At 52.4% G+C, this 18,391-nt stretch overlaps 2 protein-coding genes across 4 annotated transcripts in view; one reads left to right on the top strand and one right to left on the bottom strand.

Annotated features, from left to right (window-relative positions):
• The first annotated feature begins 624 nt into the window (after window positions 1–624).
• Window positions 625–12,934, top strand: PSMC1 (proteasome 26S subunit, ATPase 1). Of its 2 annotated transcripts, none has more exons than XM_081510877.1 (11): window positions 625–749; window positions 4,209–4,262; window positions 5,312–5,408; window positions 6,420–6,544; window positions 6,750–6,935; window positions 7,121–7,249; window positions 8,391–8,487; window positions 10,417–10,606; window positions 11,073–11,224; window positions 11,516–11,670; window positions 12,618–12,934. In XM_081510877.1, exons 1-11 carry the CDS (start codon window positions 708–710, stop codon window positions 12,750–12,752), a joined length of 1,362 nt encoding a protein of 453 aa, XP_081367003.1. In that variant the 5' UTR covers window positions 625–707; the 3' UTR covers window positions 12,753–12,934. The 2 variants fall into 2 exon arrangements, with proteins under 2 accessions (XP_081367003.1, XP_081367002.1); XM_081510876.1 differs by having other exon boundaries at window positions 625–671.
• Window positions 12,935–13,423: 489 nt separating this feature from the next.
• NRDE2 (NRDE-2, necessary for RNA interference, domain containing) overlaps window positions 13,424–18,391 on the bottom strand; it is a 45,864-nt gene continuing 40,896 nt past the window's right edge. For both annotated transcript variants that reach the window (XM_081510874.1, XM_081510875.1), the window contains exons 12-14: window positions 17,867–18,005; window positions 14,771–14,842; window positions 13,424–14,354 (exon numbers count right to left, since the gene is read on the bottom strand). In XM_081510874.1, the coding sequence (XP_081367000.1) occupies window positions 14,229–14,354; window positions 14,771–14,842; window positions 17,867–18,005 (337 nt within the window). In that variant the 3' untranslated portion in view covers window positions 13,424–14,228. The remainder of the gene's footprint in view (window positions 14,355–14,770; window positions 14,843–17,866; window positions 18,006–18,391) is intronic.

Here is an 18,391-nt window from a genome sequence, read left to right on the forward strand (position 1 = left end):
GGGATCTTATCTCCCCAGCACTGGAAGGGAGTCTTAGCCCCCTGGACAGCCAGGGAAGTCCCAGCTTTGTTTCTTTCTGATGTCCTGATGGATGTAATAAATGAGGGTACAAACCCGGTGCAAGATGAGGACTTTTAAGACAACATTCGGCATTTTGACCAGGTGTCGTAAGTCATCAGGAAAAAAAACAAACCATCAGGTTTAGATGCTTCATGAGACAGCTTCTCAGATGAGCAGATTAATTCCAGAGACCAAATTAGACGTGAAATGCTGGTGCAAAAGTATATGTCAACCTCGCGTTCCAAAGGCTACTCCAGTTCCTGGAAAAGTTAAGGCAAGGTCTCAGTTTGATTTTGGCCTATTTAAAATTGTTTATATCTTCACAATTGTCTTTGACAGCCGAGGTCATCGTCTTAACTTGTTGACAATAACCTAATAACTGCGATTTAAGCATTTTTTTCCAGTGAAAGTTCAATAAGGCCCACGTCTCGCTTGTGAGTTAGAGCATCAACACCCTTCCGCTCGCACAGGCCCAGAGGGCGCAACCCGGTCCTCGCGAGATTTGGCCCCTATCGGCTTCCGTGGCGCCCCCGGCTACTTCCGCCCCTGACGCACCGCCCTGGCGGTGCACTTCCGGCGGCGGCGGCGGCTCGAGCGGCCGGAGCAAGATGGTGAGTGACTAAGGGCTTCGGCTGGCCGTGCAATAGATGCAGGCGGCCCGCGGCGAGAGAAGCCGGGCGCTGCCGGAGGTACCGGGTGCGCCCGCCGGCCCGGTCTCCGGGGAGGCACGAAGGCGCCTGGGGAGCGTGCTGAGGACCACGGCTGGCCGGCCGGCCCTTCCCCGGGCCCGGGGCTCGGCGCCGGGCGGGCCCCTGGGGCGGCAGGGCGGCTGAGGTGGGCTGGCTGTGCCCCTCTGCGGCCGCGGCGCTGCGTATCGGCGCGGGGAGTTTCGGCCGGAGCCTTCTCGAGTCACCGGGCCGAGCGCCTCGGGGCCGCGCGGCGGGGGGGGGCGGTGGGGGCGGTGGGAGCGGGTGGTGGGGACCGCGCCGCGCGGGGGCGGTGGTCCGGCCCCTCAGGGCGCCCTTCTGACGGGGCGCTCGGAGCGGACGGCCCCTCGGGGCCTCGCTTAGCTCGCGTTGGTTTCTTCGTTCCCGGTTTGATGCCGCTCTCTGTGGGCGGGGGTGGGTGGGGGTCCAGGCTCTGCTGTAGGCGCTGCACACACACGGGACGGGCATGGCTGACCCAGTCTTTGCCTCTTGAAGCATGCATTCGCTGGAAGGCAGGTTTAAAAAACAAGGGAGAGAGAGGAAGGAGTATGTGATATGCTACGTAGGGGCGGGATGGGGACGGACGAGTGGCCATTGCTTATGGCTGGTCTGTGCAAGGACGGGAGAGGCGGCTGTTTTACACAGGGTGTCAGCGAACCTCAGTGAGGAGGGGAGACCTGAATCCAGTGAGAGGGGAGCCCGTGCAGGCATCCAAAGAAGACTGGTACTGGTAGGACTGGAAGTGCAGAGGGCCTGGGTGGAATATGTTTGGTCTGTAGGGTGAGCAGCAGCAAGTCCCACTGCAGACCCAAGCAGGTCTTGGAAGGACTTTTTGGTAGCAGTATTCTAGGCCTGACAAGCACATGGCAAGTACTTTTCCAACATTTGCTCGTTATTCTTCTCAACAGTCTCTGGAGGTGATTATTATCATCCTCAGTTTACCAAGGAAGAGCCTGAGGCAGGGCCTGCGGGTGCGCTGTGATGGACCAGTGACCCATGCAGTAGAGAAACGCAGATACTGGTGTCCAGTGGCCAGGAGTGTGCTGTCTCTCCGACCAGCTTTGTGACAGCTGTCGAGTCACTTAACCCTCTGAGCCTCGGTTTCCTTATCTGTAAACTAGGGATAATGATAGTGGCAACTTCATAGGATCTGTTTGTTTAGCACACCGCTTAGTGTTTAGTATAATACATATAGTTACTTAAGACGGAGAAACATCATGTAAATGCCGCAGACGTGGAGAAGTTTGGGGCTGACTCGGGGAAATGTCCTCCAATGGGGCCAGACCTGGAGGGTAGTGGGAAGGGTAGACAAACCTGGGAAAGCTTAGTTGAAGGCAGTTTGGCAAGGGCCAGGCGTGCCAAGCTAGAGAGTTTGGACATTACGCCATAAATGCTGGGGAGCAGTTGAAGGTTTTTGAGGCGATTTAAAGGGTCAGCTCTTTGTTGTAGAAGGTAATATCCGAATGGGTGAGGGAAGAGACTAGACCTGGAAACCTCAGTTGGGAGACAAGCGGTCCAGTAAGATACGGTAGCCTGGACAAAGCCAGAGATGGGAGGGGGACAGGAAAGCGGAGACCTGAACCAGAATGGATTTCGTTTCGGAGCCCAGACTTTTTAACCGGCCTGAGGAGGTCCTGACCCTAACATTTCTTATTCAACGATAACATTGTGTTGGTGAGGAGGTACCATGAGTCATGCAGATTCGAAGCGGTTTTACATCCGTTACTCACTTTAGCAACACAGAGGGGCTAATGTCATCCCTGCTGTCCAGTTAGGACACCAAGGCTGGAGAGGTGACTTAACTTCCCTGAGGTCACATAGACTGTTAGGGATGAAGTCAGAATTCAAACCTGGATGCATTTATTTCCATAGCCCATGTTCTTAGGTGCATTGCAATCCTCATCTAGAAAGTAGTAATAATGAACTCTACCTTGAAGGATTGTCTGATGTAAATATGATAGTGAAGGAAAATGCCTTGTACAGACTTAGGCACATAATAAACACACCACAGACAGTAGCTGCCCCAGTCAACAGCACGTTTCCTTAGGGGTATAAGGAATTGTTAAAGGCCTGTAACTTGGACAGCTTATTGCAGTAAAACTAATTGTGTTTCCCCAAATTTCTCAGAGCCGTTAATTACCTTCTTCAGAAGAAAGTGAAAAGTTTTAAGAATCTTGCAAGTGGGGAAATAGATTTGACCTTAATTCCTTTAGGGGGTTGTTTTGTCTTGATAGTGAAGCTGGTGATTCAACTTACAGGTTCCTATGTGGAAGTGATTTGAGGGGGCTGAGAGGGCCCTCTAATTAAGTAAATTCACTATTGCATATTTAAAATGCTGTTGTTTCTGAGACCTCGCTATGTGTAAAACATTGTCCTGTAACTGAAGGGTCTGTTTTAAAATCAGAAATCCTCCTGAACTTATTAATACACTAAGTTCTTGATAGCTTAAGGTGATACAACTTTTTGAAGTGGGAAGAAGGACCTGCCTGAGTGCCCTGGACTTATGGGATGGGTGATATTTAAGCTGCCATTGAAAGGAAAGTCTCCGGGATCTTGGTGTGTCCTTAGTAAGGAGTAAGTGATTGACAGATGATTGTTGGATAGGTTAAATGATTTAGCTCTCATCATGGCCCAATTTCATCCTCTTGGTGGCCTCAGCTAGGTAGGTTTATATTAGAAAATGTCCAGCTCTACACGTTCCCCTCAAGAAGGGGTGGTTAGGATCTTAGTCTCATGACACATGGTACATGCATGCTAAGTCACCTCACTTGTGTCCAGCTCTTTGCGACCCTGTGGACTGTAGGCTGCCAGATTCCTCTGTCCATTGGATTTTCCAGGCATTCTCCATGGAGTGGGTCACCATGCCCTCTTCCACCCAACCCAGGGATCAAACCCATCTCCTGCATTGGCAGGCAGGCTCTTTACCACTAGCTCCATCTGGGAAGCCCTTATAACATATTACATCTTTTTCTTAATAGCATTGTCTTTGATTTAAGATGCAGGCTGTGGCTAGGTGCAGCACTGATCTACCAGCAGCTTTTTGGGAAAAAGAAATTGTGCCACGTTAAATTTACACATTGACGGCAAGGTGTATCTTGAGTTCAGAAATGTTACAATGAGGGGAAAGTGTTTGTGTATTACAATCACAGGAGAAGAAGGGTTTTTTGAAGTGATGGTATTCTAAATTTATGTTGTTGTTGCTTAGTCACTAAGTCGTGTCTGACTCTTTGAGACCCTATGGACTGTAGCCCGCCAGGATCGTCTATCCATGGGATTTCCCAGGCACGAATACTAGAGTGGGTTTGTTATTTCCTTCTCCAGGGGATCTTCCCAACCTAGGAATCAAACATGCATCTCTTACACTACAGGTGGATTCTTTACCTCTGAACCACCAGGGAAACCTCCCTGAATTTATACCTCTGCTTAAATTTTTTTTTTCAGGGTCAAAGTCAGAGTGGTGGTCACGGTCCTGGAGGTGGCAAGAAGGATGACAAGGTAAATAAATATGAAACCAGATGTCTGTGATGTGAGTAAATTGTGGAAAATGTCAGATCTCAGCTGAGAAGTTCTTTGGCAAGTCAAATACCCTTTTCATGTTTAACAAAAGATCATTGACCATCAAGTAGGTACTAATGAATTAATAATTTTTAGAGGTGTAAAAGTAATAATATTACAGAAGTGTTAAATGGTCTGTGATTTTAGTGTTTAATGTCCTTAGGTGTGAAGAGTTTTATCAAATTATTTAACTCCAGCTTCTGGCATGTAACTCTGAATTCTGAGCTCTGTTCCTTACTGAATGATCTGTTCAGTTCAGTTAAGTTCAGTCGCTCAGTCGTGTCTGACTCTTTGCGACCCCATGATCCGCAGCACCCCAGGCCTTCCTGTCCATCACCAAGTCCCGGAGTCCACCCAAACCTATGTCCATTGAGTCAGTGATGCCATCCAACCATCTCATCCTCTGTCGTCCCCTTCTCCTCCTGCCCCCAATCTTTCCCAGCATCAGGGTCTTTTCAGATGAGTCAGTTCTTCACATCAGGTGGCCAAAGTATTGGAGTTTCAGCTTCAACATCAGTCCTTCCAGTGAACACCCAGGACTGATTTCCTTTACGATGGACTGGTTGGATCTCCTTGCTGTCCAAGGGGCTTTCAATAGTCTTCTCCAACACCACAGTTCAAAAGCATCAATTCTTCAGCGCTCAGCTTTCTTTATAGTCCAACTCTCACATCCATACATGACCACTGGAAAAACCATAGCTTTGACTAGACGGACCTTTGTCAGCAGAGTAATGTCTCTACTGAATGACCTATCAGTGTATATTATATATTAAAAAAAAAAAAAGATAATTATGTTCACACATAAAAGTTGAAAGAATGAAAAACAGATCTTTTTGTTTATTTTTTTTTAAGGACAGTTTTTAATAACATCCTAAAAGATAGGGAAAATTATATCACCTGGAAATAGATGATGGTCCTGCAGAAGTACGTTTGTGTTTTAATATGATCTCTGTGATTTTTTTTTTCCTATGCTGTTCTGAAAACCCAAGGACAAGAAAAAGAAATATGAACCTCCTGTACCAACTCGAGTTGGGAAAAAGAAGAAGAAGACAAAGGGACCAGATGCTGCCAGCAAACTGCCCCTGGGTAAGACCCGGTTCCAGTTCCTGGGGGCGCCGTCCCTGCGCGTACAGCTCAGAGGGCTGAGTGTGGACAGACAGGAAATAGTGCGCGGTTGAAGCTCCAGGCCTGTGACTTTGTGTGGCATCCTCTAGGTTGGAATAAAAGCTATATTTTAGTTTTAACAGTATACAGAGGATACAAGTGTGCCTCACTTCAAGAAAGTCCATTAATTTCCTTTAAATAACCAGCTTCTCTGGGGTATTAGAGTGTAAGGTAGGGTAAAAAACTCAGGTTGAGCTTGATTACCTTAGAGATGCACTTATTGCATGAAAAAATGGAATGCCACTGTATTGGAACTCACAGCATGAGTTTATGCTTGAACATAAAATTTTTCATGTCTTCCTGCTAAATAAGGAGTAAAACTCAAACCAGGTGGCAGACCCAGCCCGCCTCTCCGCCCTCCGTCTCCCTCGCTCCCTTGCGTGTTGTTCACACGCCCCGCTCGCACGTCAGGGCCTCGGCTTCCCTCTGCTTAAACATGTCCTTCTCCAGTCCTTCCATGGCCGCCTGCGTCTCGCCCCTGCAGGCTTCAGCTCAGATACCTCCACCCTCATCTACCACCTAGACAAGTCTCTTCCAGCTTAGGTGCAGTAAACTAATTTTTAAAATACTGCTCAGTTAATAGTTGAGTCAGACAGTTAAAAATGCGCCATTAACCTACTGTAGTGAATCAGTATGGTGTTGATAAAGAAAAGGTCATCAGACCAGCAGAGGAGCATATAAAGTGCAAACCCAGAGTCAAGCTACGGGTAATTAGTACGTGGTAAAGGTGGCATTTCTGTCTGTTCGTCCCTCTCCCCTCTGCCCTTAGGCACCTGCTTACTTAGGGTCACTAAACTGTATTTCTCAGAGTCTATCCAACTAAAATAAACTAAGCTTATTTTAAGTGTTAACGTCCCCTCCTCCAAGGGTGAACTGAATTAATTGCAAACTTCAGGCTCCAAGTATAAGAAGACTCTATTTTTTTAATTATAGTGACACCTCACACTCAGTGCCGGTTAAAATTACTGAAGCTAGAGAGAATTAAAGACTATCTTCTCATGGAGGAAGAATTCATTAGAAATCAGGAGCAAATGAAGCCTTTAGAAGAAAAGCAAGAGGTAAATTGAGAAATTAAAACTCGTTTCTTTTACAAATTGAATTCTGTTTAGAACTTAGAACTAAATAGTTGAACCTTTCAGGCTTTAATGAATTATTATTTAGTTGCCTTGTAAAAGCACCAACTGCTTTTAAATTAAGTGAACTATCAGCATCATCTACTTTTTAGGTCTAAGCTGCTTTTTCTTCTTGCTCTGCTCTTAATAGGAGGAAAGATCAAAGGTGGATGATCTGAGGGGGACCCCAATGTCGGTAGGAACTTTGGAAGAGATCATTGATGACAATCATGCCATCGTGTCTACGTCTGTGGGCTCAGAACACTACGTCAGCATTCTTTCATTTGTAGACAAGGATCTGCTGGAACCCGGCTGCTCAGTCCTGCTCAACCACAAGGTAAGTTGATGGTCTCGGAAAGCCCCTCGGAGCGCTGTCTCTTGCCTCTTCGTCTGTCCACCTGTCCCGTGGAAGCCGACTGCCGGAGCACTCCTGAGGGCAGAGAGGATTCTGTGATTGTCACCTCATTGTCAACAGGGGGTGAACCTCAGGTTCCGGTGTTAAAACTCCCTGTTTCCTGTTAGGTGCATGCGGTGATCGGGGTGCTGATGGACGACACAGACCCCTTGGTCACAGTGATGAAGGTGGAAAAGGCACCCCAGGAGACCTATGCTGATATTGGGGGGCTAGACAACCAAATCCAGGAAATTAAGGTACGTCTAGGAGCCAGCCCTGTGCTTTCTTACTGCTGCCTCGTTCAGGGTGCTTGGAGCTGTTCTGCATGTTTTCTCTTGTAACGTTGTCTTGGGCTGCGTCGGGTCTTTGCTGCTGTGCCAGGGCCTTGTCTTCAGTTGTGGCCGACAGGGATACTCCGTGGCGGTGCGTGGGCCTCTCGCTGTGCGGCTTCTCTCGGTGAGGGCCCCGGAGCAGGCGGGCTTCAACAGCTGTGACTCATGGCCTTGGTCGCCTCTTAGCACGTGGAATCTTACTGGAGCAGGAATCGAACGTGTGCCCCCTGCCTTGGCAGGCAGATTCTTAACCACTGGGCCACCAGGGAAGTCCTGTTTTTTCTTTATTGATCAGACCTGTAACTGACTCAGAGCTGGCTAGTGGCGGTATTTTGTGTTGCTAATACTGAGTTAGGTAACAGAAGTAAGAATAAATTATATGATAGTTCTTATAGCAGCTGCAGCTTAACATGTTTTATATGTAACATTTAATAATTACCTGTGTGAATATGTTTGCAGTTTGTTGATTCCAGCTGTGGCTACACAGAAACCAAGTGATGTCTGGGGTAGGGCGGTGGCACTCACGCAGTGCTGGCTCTGGAACATAGTCCAGCTCCTGCCCCAGTCCTGGGGTGGGGGCACATGGGGCAGCCCTATGAGGGCAGCCCTCTGCGGGCTTCTCGTCTGTAGGAAGGTCATTCAGGGCCGTCACAGACCTCCACAGGGACTCTCAGCTGGGAGGTGGCCGTCATGGCTTGAGGTGGGACAGCAGCAGACAGCCTTGCCAGCTCCTGCCTGCAGTTTCACTGAAACGGGTGAATTTAAGCTTTAAATTCCTTCTGCTCAGGAAGGGCAAATGTTACTGTTAAATGTTACCCAAGGCTGACTTTTTTGGGAAATTGGGCGCTGTTAGAAAGACGGGAGGGTGCTGGGAGACCCCGTAGGACCGAGGTCCTCTGCAGCATGTCCTTGCTGTCGGGGGAAGTCAACATCGTCTCTAACAAGACTGAGGGAAATTTTAGCTTGTTTTTGTTGCAAGTGAGACACACTCATGATGCCAGTTAATGAATAGGATACATTTCAGTAGGAAAGCCTTTCATTTTTACCAAGTGTTTGTTTTGTTTAGGAATCTGTGGAGCTTCCTCTCACTCATCCTGAATATTATGAAGAGATGGGGATCAAGCCCCCCAAGGGGGTCATTCTCTACGGTCCGCCCGGCACAGGTGTGTGTGCTCCCGTTGGTCGCTTTCCAGGCACTGAGCTCCCTTCTTGACCTGCGGCATCGGCGGGGTATAATCACTTGGCCGTTGAGTGAGGAGGCCTCCATTCCTCAGTTTAAAAATGTGCGCTCAGTGACACGTGGGGTGTTGTGAACAGGCAGCCCTCTGGACACACACTTGTCACAGGAAGGCGCATCGTGTGTCTCGGAGGCGTGCTAGGAGACTGAGCCGTCTCAGGCTGTAACTGCAGGCCTCACAGAGTTAATCTGCTGCCAATCGGAGGAATCAATAGAAAGGGAGCAGCAGGAAACGCCCCCAGAAATGCCGGCTCGGTGTGGGTGCCCGTCCACTCCCCAGCGCTCCTGAGGCACACTCGGACGTGCTAGATGCGTGTGTCGTGAAACAGTGTTTTTCAGTATTAAGAGTAACGTAAGTCTATTGAAAATAGTTTGTAAAAAAAAATAGGAACAGGGCGCTCACTTTGTCTGTATATTGGAATCCCCGTGGGAGCTTTCGAAGACGCCGATGCCTGCCCCCTTCCCTGGAGACTCGGTGCGCGCGTCCGGAGCGTGGCCAGGCCTCAGCACCGAGGTGCGGGACCACCGCTGTGAGGGCCGTCCTGGGCCGCTCAGACCAGTGCCTTCTCCTGGGCCACTGGCAACTGAATGAGTATAACGTCGGATGAGTAAACAGATCAAGATAAAAACGCGTACACATACTTGGTTCATTAGGCGGGAGGTTGACCTCGGTGAGTTGTGTAGTCCAGGCTCAGTAAACTCACTGCTCTGTAAGTTCCAGAGGAAGGGGGGGCATTTGACTGAGTGAGCTGAGCCGTGTTCCCAGGAGGATCTGTATCGAGGCCCGCCCACGCTGGAGGGACGGGGAGGCGCCGTGCTGAAGCAGGGAGCTGCTGCAGCCCGTCGTGTTATAGCCCAGGAAAGGAAGTTTCGAGAGAGGCCAGCGACATGTCGGGGTCCCCCTGCTCCCTGGACATCCCGGCAGCTGTGGTTGGCTGCTTCTGGACTGGCAGATCTCCGCTTAGGAGGTCCTTTGGGTCTTCTGTCTGCGGCCCTTAGCTGATGCCCTCAGCAGGTAGTCCAGCCCTTTCATAAGCATCCGAGCCTGCTGCTGGCTGCCACACTGAGGGGCTCACTGCCTCACCTTGTGGCGGAGCTGAGGTCTCGGTCCTCCTTCCCGCTCGCACACAATCCTGTGTGTCACCTCTGCCAGCCTCCTCCCTCCCCCCCCAGGCCCGAGGGTGGTCCTCTGCCAGCTCTCACCATCCCAGGGCCATGGTCTCGAGCTCTAAAGTTCTCAGGGTGGGTACTCTTGCTGACTCGCGTTCTCGACTTGAAAGGGAAGTGTCAGCAACAGAGCAGGGTTGGAAGTTGTCAGGGCTGCCCTGAGATCACCGAGGAACGTCCCACGAGGGCACAGCACAAACAGGGAAGTCTCCTGAGCTTCCAGCAGCGCTCAGCCGTGGGCTTTGTCAGGGGCTGGTCCTGGCTCGGCGCACAGAGCCCTTGGATGCCCTCAGGTCGCCGCAGGGCGCTGCAGGCCTGCTCAAGGACACTCTGTCCTTCGGTCAAACCTAGTGCCCCCAGGGCTTTTATCATCGCTCATAGTTTTGTAGGAGTTGAGTTTGGTTCTCTAATCCTGGTTGAATAGGGTCAGGTGAATATTATATGCAACTTTGAGTAACTTGCAATAAAAATATTTTCTGACATTATCATGATGAATTTAGGAAGACAGTTAAAAATAATCAAAATATGTATTTTAGGGTGTTTTTTTTAATTTCCTTGTCTGCTTTGAGCACATGCTTTTCATAGAGGGATCCACCAATTCTTGGTGTCTTTTAAGGTGGTAATGAGAGTTCTAAAGTTAAAACAGCACTTACGGTCTTTTCCCTTTTTCTTTTCCAATCTAAAATAGGTAAAACCTTGTTAGCCAAAGCAGTAGCAAACCAAACCTCGGCCACTTTCCTGCGAGTGGTTGGCTCTGAACTTATTCAGAAGTACCTGGGCGACGGCCCGAAACTCGTTCGGGAACTGTTCCGAGTTGCTGAAGAACATGCACCGTCCATCGTCTTTATTGATGAAATTGATGCAATTGGGACGAAAAGGTAGACTTTCTCTTCCTTCTCTTGGTGTCACTAAGGGGTAAACACGGCGCAGCCCTGCTCTGAGAGTGAGGACCACGGGCAGGCCTTGGGGCTGTGGGTTGGTTTCCCGCGGCCCCCATTGTGCACCCCATGGATGCCGTGGGTTCCGCTGCCCCGTGTACCAGGCAGCAACTACCCGTCAGTGGGTTCAGTCTATCCGCAGCCGTGCCATGAGCACCGGCTCTGAGCCCGGCACCTTCCGGACTCTGGAGACAGCGGTGAAGATGAGTCTCTGCCCTTGAGGAGCTCACACGTGGAGACTGAATAAAAATGATACAATTTCAGGCACGAAAATGGCTGCACAGGAGATACTGTGGTGTTGGGCCTGGGCTCGGGCGGGTGTGGCACGGGTGGGGACAGCCGAGTCTCAAGTGCCCTCACCAGCTGGGCCGCGGGGGCTGCGTGTCTACCTTGCTGCTGTTCCCAGGTACGACTCCAACTCGGGTGGGGAGAGAGAGATTCAGCGAACCATGTTGGAGCTGCTGAACCAGCTGGATGGGTTTGACTCGAGGGGAGACGTGAAAGTCATCATGGCCACGAACCGGATAGAGACTCTGGACCCAGCCCTCATCAGACCAGGTCACGCTTGCGCCGGCTGCATCGCACTGGCCTGGATTTGTATTTCTAAAGGGCGCTTTGGGGAGGATAGGTTAAGAGGTGATGGCTACAAAGGCAAATACTGCCTTGAGACTAAGAACTTACCAAAACTATGTCCCTCTGAGATGATATGAAGTGGGATTGTGATGTACTCTGTGTAGCCTGACCTTTTTAGCCTCGAGATGCGTTTTTAAGGTTTGGCACAGGACACTGTGTGACTGGGATGAGGCGTGAGGCGCCGGGGCCGGGACTGAACACCCCGTGTGCCCACAGGCCGCATCGACAGGAAGATCGAGTTCCCCCTGCCTGACGAAAAGACCAAGAAGCGCATCTTCCAGATCCACACGAGCAGGATGACGCTGGCCGACGACGTCACCCTGGATGACCTGATCATGGCTAAAGATGACCTCTCTGGTGCCGACATCAAGGTGAGGAGCTGGGCTGGATTGTACCTGTTTTATCACGTGTTCCCAGACGCCGAGGGGGCTGGGCATGGTGGCCGTGACTGGGCACGGCCTGCTCCCTGCAGGGCTTCTGGGTGGACGCTCCGGCTAGCGGGGGCGCACACGGCCTGGTCCCGCTGCCTGCACCAAACTGCGTCTCATTGGCATCTATGGAACTAGGCTGGTCTCGGCGGGGGGCGGGGGGGGTAAGGTGAAATTATTTTAAAATCTTAACTTTTTATTTAGAAAAAATTTTCAAGCCTTCAGAAAAGTTGCAACAATGGTCAACACTCATATACTCATCACCCCTACTTACCAAATGTTACCCTTCTACTTGTCTTTGTGTGCAGAAACAGTTTTCCAAATCACTCGAAGTAAATGTCCTAAAGGCCATAATCCAATAAGAATCTTCAGTGCCAGGAGTGCGTTTTTATCACATCATATTGCTTGGGTTCTTGTTTTACTTTTGGCAAGTAATTATTGAGAAAGTGAATATATTTGAATACATACTGTCTGAAACTTATATTTAACCAGAATATATGTTAAGACTGTAGGTAAATGAAATGGATGTCACTGTATGTGGCCTCTAAGTTTCTGGATATCATTTTATGTATTTCTTAGGAGGATTATTCCCTTTAACGAAAGCAGAGCTTTGAGGATTTACTGACCTGCCAGGCTACACAGCTAGTTAGAACCCAAGACAGGCTTCTTCCTTAATGAAATACTCCCAGTTTCAGCCACCTCAGGTCCTTTGAGAAAATAATTAGAATGCTTGAAACATTAAAAATCTAATCTTTCCCAAATGGTTTGAAAAAATTTGTGTTTGGCCTGGATGCCAGCACCAGATTTCAAAATAGTGCTCTCTGAATTGTTAGGATAAAAAGTATTTCACTTCTCTGAATACACTGTTCATACACTGTTCTTTCATACAGGCAATCTGTACAGAAGCTGGTCTGATGGCCTTGAGAGAGCGCAGAATGAAAGTAACAAATGAAGACTTCAAAAAGTCGAAAGAAAACGTTCTTTATAAAAAACAGGAAGGCACCCCGGAAGGGCTCTATCTTTAGTGGACCACATTTGCCTTCCAGGAAAGGCGGGGAGGGTCCCGGCCCCTGGAGGGGTGAGGTTGGGGGGCCGCCTGGGCGCCCGTGTGCCCGCTGGCTGCGGTTGGCAGAGCGTCCCGTGTCCCGAGCGCGGCGTGTGGGGCCCCGCGGGCTGCCCGCGTCCCAATAAAGCGTGCTTTCTCTAACCGAGTCCTGTCCACACACGGCACGCTTGGCGGCAGGAGTGGGTGGACCCCGGTGTGGGGAAGCTTCTGGGTGACCAGGGGCACTGCGGACTGAGTCCCTGCCGCCCCCATGGCACAGTCCCGGAGCCGGTGGCAGCTCTTACCAGCAGCCGCTGGCTCACGAGCGCACGGCCGGCCAACTTTGCTGTGAAGGCAACGAAGTCTGCGACCCCCCGGCCGGGGCTGCGTTGGAGGGTCTGGGGCAGGAAGGGGGTTCCCCGCGGACTTTCACAGGGGCAGCCCTGAGGAGGTCAGCACCTCGTCCCTCTCTCGAGAGCTCCGAAGCGCCAGCGCCGCCCCTCGCCTGTCTGCCCCTGTTCGGCGCTCTGAGCCCCCGAGACCCGCCCCCGCCGCGCCGCGCCCCTCCCCCCAGCCTGCGTCCGGCCGTTTCTGGCCCAGGTTCCACACCACCTGCTTTTCTGGACGAGGGGCCAAGGAAATTCACTTTCAGCAGTTCTAGAGAGCATGATTTAATTAGAAACGCAACGCAGAAGTCCAGTTTTTTAAACAGCAGGACCTCGGAGAAGACAAAGCCTTTCCGCTCCCGGCTCTTGGAGACCGGCATGAGCGCATGGCGCAGAGACGGGACGGCGCGGGCTGCGCGCTCGGCGACTGTGGCCCCGAGCCCACTCCCCTGCAGCGGGGTCCTTGTTTGCTCACGGTCCTCTCCGTCGCAGTCCCCTAACACGCGGTCCTAGAGCCCTGTGTGACTCGGCAGGGCCGGGCAGGCCAGGGTCTCCCCTGGGCATGAGCTCCAGGCGACGCTGACTGCCGGTCCGTAGGCGAGGTGTCCGTGAGTGGAGCTCAGGGAACAGGAAGGACACGACACCCTGCCGCTCTGCTCCCAAGAGACAGGCAGAACGGGCTCACCAGCTGCAGGGAGGAGGGCCTGGTGGGTAATCAGACCTTTCTTTTGACTGCAAGACCCAGGAGACTCAGCAGGATCCCCAAGGATGCCCACAAAGAACCTTCACCCGGGCTGGGCTGGGGACAGTGGACTGAAAGGACCCACAGGAGCCCTGACGGCCGAGCCCTGACAGCTTTGGTGTGATTCTTGTCTGCATGTATATACACGTATTCACATGTATCATGTGCAAAACAATAGCTTTGTGTCGTTTGCACATGCAAAAACTGTGCAAGAGGTGAGACTGATGGCCCAGACACGCCCTGTCAGGGAAGCCCTTCAGAGGCGTCTTGGGGCTGGTCCCGGCCTCCAGCGCGTCGCGGGCGTCCCAGGCAGGCCCGCTCGCGGCCTCTAGTCCTCCAGCAGCAGCTCCAGCTCCTCCAGTGGCAGCCGCACCCGCAGCTCCTTCTCCGTCATCAGGTCCACGACCTCCTGCATCTCATCGGGGAAGTACTCCACGGCGTCCATGTACAGCACCTGGGCGGGGGCGACACCGGTCAGCGGGCGGCCCCCCGCCCTTCCCGCCCTAACTCAGGGCCCCTTAGCGAGCTCCAGGGGGCAGAGGGGAGCGCGGCCTCTCTCCAAGGTGGGCTGGAAGCTGGTGACGCGGTGGTCCCCAACTGTGGGCTCTCAGCGTCCCCTGACCCGGGCGCTTCAGGGCAGAGTGGAACACGGTCCCGACGTGTTCGTGTTCGGGGTCTGCGCTGGGCTTTGGCAACTGCTGGGAACCAGCCGCCCCCAGCCGTGCCCCCAGGGCAGGAAACAGGCCCCGCAGGCTGCAGGGGGATGCGGGCCGTGGGCAGCCCTGGGGGGCCGGTGCCCATGGCACGGACGGGATGAGGCCTGGCAGGAAGGCCCCTGAGAACCCAGAGACCACGGCCTGTAGAGCTTACCTTTGCCCAAGGACAGTTCTGCAGTGCTTTGTAGAACACACCCTTGCTTCTTTCTTTGTTTCCTAAGGAAACCTGAAGCAAGGGGGAAAAAAGATACAAAACTGAGAAGCTGGAAGAATCTAAGGCCATCGGCTACAGACCCGCACGGGGGCTGCGCGGGTGCGGGGCCACGTGCCGTGGGCCGCCTCTCGGCCGTGAACACTTCTGACGTGTCTTCATGGCCTTTCCCGCAGGCCACCACACCTGGTCTTACTAAGCGTGCCGAGAACAAGGGTGATGACAGAAAAGGCTTGCTTTAACACAAGCCGTTTTCTGAAAACTGTCATAGAAATGAGATGACCAGGATTAACTGACTCAATAACCTTATCAAGAGCAAATTTCTGATCAGGAATTTCAGTCTGAGAGTGCGCAAATATTCAGCACATTTCTACTCGAAGCACATTTTTATACAAGGTGTGTGTGCTAAGTCGCTTCAGTCATGTCTGAGTCTGTGTGACCCCATGGACTGCAGCCCACCAGGCTCCGCTGTCCGTGGGATTCTCCAGGCAAGAACACTGGAGTGGGCTTCCATGCTCTCCTCCAGAGGATCTTCCCGACCCAGGGATCGAACCCGTGTCTCATGTCTCCTGCACTGGCAGGCGGGCTCACCACTGGGGCCCCCTGGGAAGCGTTGATACAACACTCAAGTAAGGAAGCCAGAGCGGCAGCCAGTCTCCCCTCCACCCCCTCCCCCGGGAGTCACAGCCCCCCCGGCAGTTCCATGGGTGGGCGCCCACAGCTGTGAGGGGGCTGAGCTTGCAGAGCTGAAGTCTGCTCTGAGGCCTCCTGCCCACTGGCCTCCCCAGATGTCCCGTTCCCACTGCAGCATGTGCCAGCAGCTGCCCACTGGGCAGGGAGCAGACAGGGCTGTAACCAACCCCTGGAAGCGCAGCTGACGGCTTTGGGAGCCTCCCTCCACAGCTCAGGGCCTCTGTCCCTAAGGATGGCCTCGCCTCCCACAGAGATCCTCCACGTGGATGCCCCATCGGGAAGCCCGTCCCCTTGGGCTGTACCAGCATCCCTGGTCAGCTCCAGGCAGGGCTCACCCCTAACCCCGGGACTCCCGGCTCCCTCTCGGCGGGAGCCCGGGCTGTTCTGAGGCTGGACTCAGAAGGGACGCCCGAGAGGCGGGTGTGAGCTGCCCACCCGCACATGCCAGGGCCTGCGGCGTCCTCTGCTGGGACAGGAATCACACTGAAGGCTCGGTTCTTGAAAGAAATTCTCTATTAGTGGGCTTCGTCCACTGCTGCATTTGTGAGACACTCAGGTAACCCTGGAATCCAGCAAACCCAGGCAGAAGCTGCCCAAGCCTCACACAAGAACTGCCCTCTGCTGGCTTCCTCACCTGCCGGCCCCTGGAACAGGCCTTTGCCGAATCAGGTGTCACAGGGTAGACGCCAGGTGAAACCGAGATGGTGACTGTTCTTCCCCAGGGCCCCAGGCTCCTGCCAGCCGGGCCGTCCCAGCCGACACCTCACGTGTTGGCTCTGATTTGATTTCCTTCACCGTTTTTGTTGAAGTGTTAGGAGCCCACCCAGACGCCTCAGGAACTGGTAGGGGAAATCACTGCTCAGTTAACTCTTGGTCTGATGCTAATCTTTCCAAAAAGAAGACATTCCCTAACAGCCTCAATCTTTTTTTCCAAGTCAACAAGAATTTTTCTATCTACAGTCCAACCAGATCATGGCAGATCCTCAGTAAAGATACTGCAAGCCTGCACGTCACCCTGTCTGTCTCTACCTGGAAAAGACTGGAAGAAGTTAAACTGGTGAATCTGCAAGCTCTCCCTCTTCATAAGTGGAAAGGTCTTTCCGCGGCCAGGCTCACAGGGCATCAGCACTGGAACCGGGGGAGCGTCCGACACGCTCCTTTGGCCGAGGGGCCTGGCGACGGAGCGGACCCCGACGGCCGCCCAGCAGCCCTCCCGTGTCCCCTGGTGAACGGGTGGGCCGCGTCCCGGCCGCACGGGGGCAGGGACACCACACGGGTGTCTGGACTTCTGGGGGCTCCCATCCCACACAAGGGAGGCAGGACATGAAATCTATGCTTTTGAGCATGAAGAATAAACAGTAAAGCCACAGAAACTTTGGTGGTGATTCATCTTGGTGCCGCCTGGTGCCCACTTGTGCTGGGTGTCTTGACACCGTATGAGCTGCTGTCTTGAGACATGCTACCCAGGCCGTTCAGAGCTCGGGGGAGGCGCTCCCCGATAAGTTCCAGACCCTAAGAGGCTGGGGGAGGCCCAGACTTCTAACCCCGAGCTTCTCCTAGCCCCTGCCTTCCTCTCTCTGTGTCTCTTTACACCCCACTCTGTCAAATGTCACTGGGAAATGTTCAAATACTTTTATCTACTTCTGAGAAATTATCCTATGGAAATAACCAGAAATATACCTATTTTTATAAAGAGGATCACTCAGGGGTTCTGAAAGGTACAGTAGTCAGTGGAAGTCACTCTGATGTGACTTAACAGCCTTGAGCATTGTCTAGACACTCAAGTGGCCTGGAAGACTGTGTTTCTAAAAAACCATGAAACTTGGCAGTAGATGTATTATAATATAGGAAGTCCAGCCCAACGTCAGGCCTTTAACCAAAGGCAAAGCCAACTCAGACCCCGTGAAACCCAGGAACCACCTTTCAGCCTGCAGAACACATTGACAAAATGAAATCGCCGTGGTGCTTCTAAGTGAAAACAAAGCTGCTTTGGAAATGCCTATTTTAAAAAACCACAGTCCAGACTGAATCTTACCTTTTAGTAACAAACAGAATGAGGACCTGGAAATTCTTAGAAGCAGAACAGCAACAAATTTAGGTCTCTTTTGAATGAAAAGCTCTCAGACCAATTTCCAAGTTGTTGCCTGGACAAAGTCAACTCACAGAAACTCACGTGACATCCCGGGGCTGCCAACGGCCCAGGCGGCCCTCCCCAGTCAGTCTACCAGGGCCCCTCCTGGGTCCCGAGCGCACCCTCACTCTACCAGGGCCCCTCCCGGGTCCCAGCGCCCCTGCCCTGCTCTTATGAAGAGGAAGCAGGAACAAACGCCCGGCGTCTTTTCTTACCAGGAAGTTCAGGTACATCCTCCACAGTAAGGGGCACTGGCTGCCGTGGTCGCTCTGCATGGCATTCTCAAACAGGGCTCTGATCCGGTGCGTCAGGCCGGTCTCGGGAAGGGTGGCGTGGACCTCTCTACCGTCTACCCTGCAAGACAGAGGCTCAGGTGACTCTGGGACAACCGCTCATGCTGACGCCGCAGCAGGGTCAGCGACGGGGGTCGGAGCGCATTGCAGGCAGTGCTGCCCCTGGGTCTGGGGGCGCGGGGTGCGGGGTGCGCGTACGACGGGGCTCCTCCAGGGCCAGCGGAGTCCACCCTGAGGGCACAGAGACTCCTTCTCTCAGGAGAACCTGCCCCTCCGTCAGCAGAGTGCACATTTACCGTGAGACCTTTCAGTTGAAAAGAGAGGGAATAAAATTCTAATGGAAGGAGTGAAAAACAAGGAAACTGAAGTAGTATTCAGAGGCAATCCTGAACACCACCTTTCTCAGGTCAGAGTAAAACAACAAAGAAGGTTCTAGAAGGAACAATG

This window comes from Giraffa tippelskirchi, chromosome 7 (genome assembly GCF_054371585.1).
Source record: "Giraffa tippelskirchi isolate mGirTip1 chromosome 7, T2T-mGirTip1v1.2.pri, whole genome shotgun sequence".
In the NCBI taxonomy this organism is placed as follows: Eukaryota; Metazoa; Chordata; class Mammalia; order Artiodactyla; family Giraffidae; genus Giraffa; species Giraffa tippelskirchi.